We start from the raw sequence: 9,405 nt of genomic DNA, 5'->3' as shown, positions 1-9,405 counted from the left end.
AAGACAATTCTTCATTGTATTAAAAAAAACCTGCTGCTTCTGATCTAATTAACTGTCTTTTAAGTAATTTAACAGCACTTCATTGAAAACATCTAGCACTGTTCATATTTTTCTCCCTTTCTTTTTAAATAGACTCAGTTGCAATGAACGCCAGGCTAGACTGGATCACCAACCTGCGTTTTGTGTTGCCTTTTCAGGTGCAGTGTAATATTATGTGCCTTGCAAGCAGAGCTCACAGAGGTCAAAATGGTGTATGGTGAATTCTTCCACAGACCAGGACAAGATGAGGAGCTTGTCAATTTGAATGTTGGTGGTTTTAAACAGTCCATTGGTCAAAGTACATTGCTCAAGTTTCCTCATACGAGGCTTGGGAAGCTACTCAGGTGCCACTCAGAAGAGGCTATTCTGGAACTCTGTGATGATTACAGTGTGGCGGACAAGGAGTATTACTTTGATAGGAACCCTTCTTTGTTCAGATACGTGTTGAATTTTTATTACACAGGTAAACTCCATGTTATGGAAGAACTCTGTGTCTTCTCCTTTTGCCAGGAAATAGAGTACTGGGGGATCAATGAACTCTTCCTTGATACTTGCTGCAGTAATCGCTACCAAGAAAGAAAAGAAGAATCTCCTGATAAAGAATGGGATCAAAAAAGCCCAGGTGGAAGCCTAGATTCCTCCGATGATGACACGTCTTCCATATTTGAGAAGGAGCTTGAGAAATTTGACAAACAGTGTTTTGGAGAGTTGCGCAAGTATATATGGATCAGAATGGAGAACCCTGCGTATTGTTTATCCGCCAAACTGATTGCTGTTTCTTCCCTAAGTGTGGTCCTAGCATCTATTGTGACCATGTGCATTCACAGCATGCCAGAGTTCCAGAAGGTCGGTGTCAATGACAAAGAGGTTGAAAACCCGATTCTGGAAGTTGTGGAGCTCATATGCATCATTTGGTTCACCTCTGAGCTTATGATCAGATTAGCTGCTGCCCCAAGCCAGAAGAAGTTCTGGAAGAACCCACTGAATATCATTGACTTCGTATCTATTCTTCCATTTTATGCCACTTTGGCTGTCGACACCAAAGACGAAGAAAGTGAAGATATCGAAAACATGGGGAAAGTGGTTCAAATTTTACGCCTAATGAGGATATTCCGCATATTGAAACTAGCAAGGCATTCCGTTGGATTGCGATCTTTGGGTGCGACCTTAAGGCACAGCTATCATGAAGTTGGACTTTTGCTTTTGTTCTTGGCTGTTGGGATTTCTATTTTTTCTGTTCTGGTCTACTCAGTGGAAAAAGATAATGACAGTTCAGAGCTGAGTAATATCCCTATTTGCTGGTGGTGGGCCACAATCAGCATGACCACCGTTGGCTATGGGGATACCTTCCCAGTTACCCTTGGAGGGAAGATTATCGGCACAAGTTGCATTATCTGTGGAATATTAGTGGTAGCTCTTCCTATCACTATCATTTTCAACAAGTTTTCAAAATACTATCAAAAGCAGAAGGATATTGATACCGACCAGTGCAATGACACTCCCAACGAAAAGACAAACGATCTCCCGTATTTTAACATTAGGGATATTTATGCAAAAAGGATGCACTCCTTTATTTCTAGCCTTTCTTCAGTAGGAATTGTAGCCAGCGATCAAGATTCAACAGATGCTTCCAGCATTCAAGATCTTGATGATGTTTATAACACAACATCTTTGCAGAATGGTACAGGAAAATGAGTTGAATCTCTCTCTATTTCTTTACTGTTTCCTTCTAATATCAGCACAGCTTTTATAAAGGCCACCTAATTCTCAGGGTATTTAACTCTCTGCCATATTAGGGCATTTTTTTTGCTCTGAAGATGTCGCACATTCTTTACTGTTTAGATGAGGCTTAAGGATAGACAGATGGTGGTTTAGCTTTTACATGACATAGGAAAAAGGCATTGAATGTTTGTTTCTGGACTTACATGTATTAAAGTATGGTTTGGATTGATGTCTCCAGAGAAAGGGAGAATTGTGGGCAAAAAGGAAATGTGCTCCAGTGAAATGGAATTCTTATATGCAGATATTCTTGGAAATATATATAAGTTCAGATGAAAACCTATTAATGTGGGTGACAGATGCTCTTAATATCAATCATGGGTACCTGCTAGCACAGAAACCCCTATTCCAGAAAGGGGCTTCATTTCTCAGCCATACCTTTGTTAGGATTCCTTAAACTTACAAAAGCCTCAGGTGTTAATCAACAACCCCAACCGAAGAGATAAATTTCTGCTTCCCATTTATAAAATGCAATTTATAGCTTCATATTCATCTTGCGATGTATAGGCATCAAACCTGCATGCCTGGTCATAAGAGATTGATAACTTATGTCTCCGAGGCAGCCACTTGGGCTTCTATTATGCTGCTTGAATCTGCTTTCTGAACCTTGTGAATCAGATTGTGGTAACAATGGGAGTGTCAGGTTGTCAGTTCACTGACTTTTCTTTACCTAGGATAGCTATAAGGATCCTCAAAGCCATAGTTTGCTTGCTAATCTGTACAATCCAGATCAATTCCTCAGGATTACTGAGAATAAACTACGTAGCATCCTTTGAATCAGCAGACTAGAACTGTAGAACATAAGGTGAATTTCACGACTCTCACTGACCCACTTTAAAACCTCACCTTCCCATCATATTCCTTTAAAAATTCCCTTTTTTTCAACTGTCTCCTTCATTAATTTTACAGGAATTTATCCACAAATCCAAATCCTGTCCACTTGCTTCACAAGTGTGCGTAGCTGCTAGCAGGTTGCTCATTCCTGGGTTAGGAGAAGGGTGGTTTTAAGGCAGGACTTCTGGTAGGTTTTCAGTTAGTAGTCTAAACTCTGAGTCAGGGATGTCCAACCTTGGCAACTTTAAAGACTTGTGGACTTCAACTCCCAGAATTCTGGCTGGGGAATTCTAGGGGTTGAAGTCCACATGTCTTAAAGTTGCTGAGGTTGGATGCCCCTGCTGTGGATCTTTCAAGCAAACGCAGAAAGAGCATATATATAGCCTAGATACAACTCATTTTTCTGTAGTGAGTTGTTTAAGAGTTCTCACTTAGAAAGAAGTAAGCTTATTCAACCATTAATAATAGAAGCAAGATTAAGAACTGGAATAGATGACTTTTGAGACCCCTTCCAATTATGCCTTTATGACTTCTTGTGTTTTAGATTGTAATAATCTGCTTCTGCAGAGACCTTTTGTGCTATTTTAGATACAGGGCATGCTTTTGAAATGCATATGAAATACAGGGTTCATTATATACTACATTTATTTTGTGGATGTAACTTTTAAATTTGTTTTGTACATATGAACAGATGGAAGTTGTAAATGGTTCACTGGGAATGGGTTCAGTTTTTAAAAGTAGTTTATCACTTCCTAGGACCTAGATTAAAAGAGGTTTGCTTCTTCTTAACTCAGTTGGTCTGTCAGTCTGAAAATGCAAAAAGCCCTCTGGTTTCCTTTTTTTTAAAGTGAGTTTGGGAAATTTGACTGAGAAAGGCAATGCAATAACTCTAGCTTCTTGAATGCAGCAGTTCCCAGCACTCATGCATAATCTCCTGTGCTTTTACAGGAGATGTTGAAAAAGACTGATATCTACTAAAACTCTGAAGAAAGTTTTTTCAGAAGAATTGATAGCTTTTTTAAAAAACCTATTATCTCATTTTTTGATCCTCTTGCTCTTTGATGCTCTCTTTTTAAATGGCCTAAGTAACCACATTCTGCAATTTGAGTAACTTAACAGGATTTATAAGAATTCCTGTGGCTGATGTGAAAGGATCCATTGGGTATGCCTCTTAGCATTATCAGTCATTTAATCTCAATGAAATGAAAATCATTAAAAAGTTAGCTACTTCCTGCATTGTGATCACTTTTCTAAGATCCCTTTCTCTTTCTGTTGTCTTTGAACTTTTAGGGTTAAAAGTCATTTTATCCAGTGGAATTAATAAATCAGAAGTGTCCTGCAGTAATATTTGTTGTAGAAGCATATAAACCTGAGAACAGTCTTTTCAAAAGAGGCTGGGGAAAATGATCTAAAATGTTGTATTTTAGATCTGTTTATATTTTTATTACATTTTATTAATATTATTGCTTAAACTGTTCTTCATATATGTTGGTACGTTGTTTGGAATAACTGCTGTCAAGCACCGGGGAAATCAGGAGATCCAGGCAGTTCAAATAGGATTAGGATTAGGATTTATTAAGTTTATATGCCGCCCTTCTCCTAAGGACTCAGGGCGGCTCACAACAATAAAAATTAAGAGACATAAAATACAAAAATTAAAAAAGAATTAAACAATGAATATAAGAAATACGGGGCAATTTAACACAATAAAAACCAAATTAAAAACCATGGTCAGTCCAGGCCCACTTGTTGGAACAACCATGTCTTCAGTTCACGGCGGAAGGATCGAAGGTCAGGGGCCGTCCGCAGCTCCAGTGGCAGTTCATTCCAGAGGGTCGGTGTGCCCACAGAGAAGGCTCTCCCCCTGGAGGTTGCCAGCCGGCATTGCCTGTCCGACGGAACCCTGAGGAGGCCGACTGTGGGAGCGAACTGGGCGATGGGAGGTTGACATTGGCAGCAGGTGGTCTCGCAAGTACCCCCGGGCCTAAGCCATGTAGGGCTTTAAAGGTAACCAGCACCTTGAATCGCACCCGGAGGGCAACTGTAAGCCAATGCAGCTCGTGCAGGAGAGGTGTAACATGGGAGTATCGAGATACTCCCATAAGCACCCGCGCGGCCGCATTTTGCACCAGCCGAAGCCTCTGGGTGCACTTCAAGGGCAGCCCCATGTAGAGAGCATTGCAGTAATCCAGGCGAGAAGTGACAAGGGCATGGGTGACCGTGCATAGGGCATCTCGGTCCAAAAAGGGGTGCAACTGGCGCACCAGGCAAACCTGTGCAATGGCCCCCCTGATCACGTCGGTTAGATGATCTTCCAGGTTAAGCCATGAATCCACGAGGACACCCAAGTTGCGGGCCCTTTCTGAGGGGGGCAATAGCTCTCCCCCCATCAAAAGAGATGGAACATGTTGGACAATGCGAGATGCTGGTATCCACAGCCACTCGGTCTTGGAGGGGTTCAGCCTGAGCCTGTTCCTTCCCATCCAGACCCGCACCGCCTCCAGGCACCGGGACATCACGTCAAGGGCATCACTGGGTTGGCTCGGGGTGGAGATAAACAACTGGGTATCATCCGCATATTGATGATACCTCACCCCAAAGCCACGGATGATCTCACCCAGCGGCTTCATATAGATGTTAAACAGGAGGGGGGAGAGAACCAACCCCTGAGGTACCCCACAAGAAAGGGGCCTCGGGGTAGATCTCTGCCCCCCTGCCACTACAAACTGCGAATGGCCCAAAAGGTAGGAGGAGAACCACTGTAAAACAGTGCCTCCCACTCCCAACCCCTCGAGCCGTCGCAGCAGGATACCATGGTCGATGGTATCAAAAGCCGCTGAGAGGTCAAGTAGGACCAGGACAGAGGAGCAACCCATGTCCCGGGCCCGCCAGAGATAATCTACCAGTGCGACCAATGCCATTTCCTTGCTGTAACTGGGTCTGAAACCAGACTGGTATGGGTCCAGATAGTCCGCTTCATCCAGGAAATGCGGAAGCTGATGCGCCACAACATTCTCAACAACCTTCGCTACAAAGCGAAGGTTGGAGACAGGACAATAGTTATTTAACGAGGCCGGGTCCAGAGCAGGCTTCTTGAGGAGGGGCCTCACCATCGCCTCTTTTAAGGCGGAGGGGAAGACACCCTCTGTCAATGAAGCGTTGACAACTGCCTGGAGCCAGCCCCCTGTCACCTCCCCAGCAGCCGAAACTAGCCAGGAGGGACATGGGTCCAATAAACAGGTTGTAGCGCTCAGACTACACATAATCCTGTCCACATCATCCAAAGACACAGGGTCAGACTCGCCCCAAATGGTATAACCAAGACCTGCCCTCTCCACTCTGCCAAATTCCGCCTAGTCGGAGTCCAAACCAGTCCAGATCTGAGCAATTTTGTCCTGCACATACTGTACAAATTCCTCAGCCCTACCTTGCAAGAGGTCATCCCTCGGTCGCTGATTAAGCAGTGAGCGGGTCACTAAACAAGGCGGCTGGGCGGTTATCTGCAGATGCAATGAGAGCGGAAAAGTAAACACGCTTTGCCGCTTCCATCACCACTAGGTAAGACAAGATAAGTTCTTAGTTGTGTTCAATCAGATTTGGATCTGCTGGACCTCCAACAGCTCTCCAAGCGTCTTTTCCGGCGCTTCATCTCTCGGAGTCCCTCGGTAAACCAGGGGGACACCCGGGATCTGCAACGGGTCAGAGGCCGCAAAGGCACAACTCGATCCAAGGCCCCAGCAGCCACCCTTTCCCAGGCCGCCACTAGGGCCTTGGCAGAATCGTGGGCAAGGGAAGTAAGAAATGTCCCAAGCTCCGTCTGGAACCTCTCAGGGTCCATCAGGCGCCTGGGGCGGAACCACCTAGTCGGCTCCGCCTCCAAGCGGCAAGGGGTGGCGTACTGAAAGACTAGCTGGAGAAGGAAATGATTGGACCATGACGGGTTGGATGGTTAAATCTCCCCTACCCAGACCATTAATCCACTGCCCAGAGATAAAAACCAGGTCAAGTGTGTGCCCTCCATTATGAGTTGGGTCCTGAATTATTTGAGTCAGGTCCATGGCCGTCATGGAGGACATGAACTCCCGAGCCAACTCAGATGCCTCACCCATGGAAGGCAGATTGAAGTCCCCCAGAACTATGAGCCTGGGGAACTCAATCGCCAACCCATACAAGACATCGAGATGTTTGGGCAGGGCCGCTGACACGCAGCTGGGAGACAGGTACGTAATCAATAGGCCCAACTGAACTCCAGGACCCCACTTCAAAAGGAGATACTCACACCCGCCTATCTGAGGGATAGTGGCCACTCACGGACAAAGACTCCCTAATAATAACCGCCGCCACCCACCCCCTCCCCTGGGCCCATGGCTGTTGAAGCACCCGGAAGCCTGGTGGGCATAATTCCGAGAGGGGGACACCCCCCTCTTGGCCCAATCAGGTCTCCGTGATGCAGGCCAGGTCCACGTTCTCAATGAGATCATGTATGAGGGGTATAAAGATTTATTTAAATGGGTATAAAAATTTATTGCAAGTGTAAACTCTCTACTAGAATCTGAACTACTAATGGTCCAAGCAAATTGGTGGTAGATAAGGAATTCAGGGTAGGTGCAAAGGGACTTGAGAGTGATGATGTGTTTAACTCCCCCCTTCCTCTGGCTCAGCCTGGTCATCTACAACTTTATATGGGTCTGTGACTACCATAAAAGAAAGTTGTTTTAATAGGAAGGCTTCAGATGTCTTCAATCCTATTAATAAATTAATCCATTGTTAAATAGTGAACTATTTTTGCATTTTCATGGAAAGCATGGGGGAATTTTCTGGAAGACTCAGCCTGTACTGTGATATTATTATCAACTATTATTCAAAGTTCCTTGTCTTGTTATGGGGCATTTATATATCTTGTTTGAACCTAGTAGCTGTGCTGTCCTGGGAAATCATGCATCTAAGTTAAGTAAAATACAACAGTGCACTCCTGCCTGTTCCATAGTGCCCTGTTGCACTGTGTTGGCTCCTCCTGTAACTGCATATTTTTTTGTGTTTTGTGTGATTCCTGTAAGCCCAGGAAAAGATTAAAAGAGGTGTTGACAACATGGTCTGAACATCCAAACCTACCCTAAAGCTTCTTTTTGGCTTCAAATTCAAAGCACAGTACATCCCTATTTCAGGTTTACCTTAAAAAAATCTCTCTTTTTTTTCTTTTCATGAATGTACTTGTTGAGTACTGCATAGCATTTGAAGTATCTTCATCTCTCTGTAGGTCCACCACAGTGGAGCTTTATTTATTTAGGGCAGGGGTAGGCAACCTTGGCTCTTTTATAACTCGTGGACTTCAACTCCCAGAATTCCTGAGCCAGCTATGCTGACTTAGGAATTCTGGGAGTTGAAGTCCACGAATCATAAAAGAGCCAAGGTTGCCTACCCCTGATTTAGGGTTTTAAGACTGCAATATAAGCATAAGGTTTTGAGAGAATGGGAGAGGATACCGCACTGGAAAGTATTTAGGAATACATTTTTCACCATTTTTAGCCAGTGATAAGTAATTGTTTTGTGAATTTGGATACTGCAGTAAAAGTTATTTATCTTTTCAGCTCATGTTAACTGACTCATTGGATAGAGCCACGTTTATCTCATAACGCATTAGGAAGAAAATACTTATGAGTAAATTATGATAGAATTGGTGCCTTTGTCTGCAATTTTTTCTGTTCTGCTAGTTGTGTTTTTTTAAAAGATACTGCTATCGCTGTAATTTGACAGTAGAAAGACCGTAGACATACTCTTTGAAACTGAATGTCAGAAAAGTAAGTTTTTGTTATGTGCGGTAAATGTTGCTATACATTTTTTCTCTTTCCCTCTGCCCCCCCCCCCCCACAGAGACAGGCACACACACATACATACCTATTGCTTTCTTGCTTCAGAGGTTCTAAGTTGTGTATACAACCAAGCACAATAATTTAATTTAATTTAATTTATTAATATTTCTATACCGCCCTTCTCCCTGAGGACTCAGGGCAGTGTACAGGGCAAGAATAAAACATAGAAATTTACAAAAACTAAAAGATAATTAAATGCATGCCCGATTAAAATACAATTGATACATAGTAAAAAGCCCCAATAAAAATAATAAAAAACCCCACCAATCCCCCCTCAGGCCAGGCCGGCTTGCTTGAACAGGTATGTTTTCAGATCGCGGCGAAAGGAGCGCAGATCGGGCGCCGTCCGGAGCTCAACCGGTAACTGGTTCCATAGCTCCGGAGCGCCCACAGAGAAGGATCTCCCCCTGGGGGTCACCAGTCGGCATTCTCTGACCGGTGGCACCCTGAGGAGGCCCTCTCTGTGGGAACGCACAGGGCGCAGGGAGCTTGATGCCGGCAGCAGATGTTCCCTGAGGTACTCCGGCCCCATGCCATGGAGGGCTTTAAACACCATTACTAGCACCTTGAATCTCACCCGGAAGACAACTGGCAACCAATGCAGCTCACGGAGCAGAGGTGTAACATGGGAGTATTGGGAGACTCCCAACACAACTCTCGCGGCTGCATTCTGTACCAGTTGGAGCCTCCGGGTGGTCCTCAAGGGAAGCCCCATGTAGAGAGCGTTGCAGTAGTCTAGACGAGAGGTCACGAGCGCGTGAGTGACCGTGCATAAATCATCCCGGCTTAGATAGGGCCGCAACTGGCGCACCAGGCGAACCTGGGCGAAAGCCCCCCTAGTCACAGCCACCATGTGATCTTCCAAGGTGAGCCGCGAATCTAG

The 9,405-nt window shown here is 44.6% G+C and overlaps 1 protein-coding gene across 1 annotated transcript; it reads left to right on the top strand.

Annotated features, from left to right (window-relative positions):
- Window positions 1-246: 246 nt before the first annotated feature.
- KCNS3 (potassium voltage-gated channel modifier subfamily S member 3) lies at window positions 247-1,734 on the top strand (the record flags this gene model as incomplete). Its single annotated transcript, XM_083376644.1, has 1 exon — window positions 247-1,734. One exon carries the CDS (start codon window positions 247-249, stop codon window positions 1,732-1,734), a length of 1,488 nt encoding a protein of 495 aa, XP_083232770.1.
- Window positions 1,735-9,405: the final 7,671 nt, after the last annotated feature.

The sequence above is a fragment of the Vipera ursinii genome (genome assembly GCF_947247035.1).
Source record: "Vipera ursinii genome assembly, chromosome: 1".
Lineage (NCBI taxonomy): Eukaryota > Metazoa > Chordata > Lepidosauria > Squamata > Viperidae > Vipera > Vipera ursinii.
The sequence above is the reverse complement of the archived record's forward strand: the minus strand, read 5'-3'. Positions and strand labels throughout refer to the sequence as shown.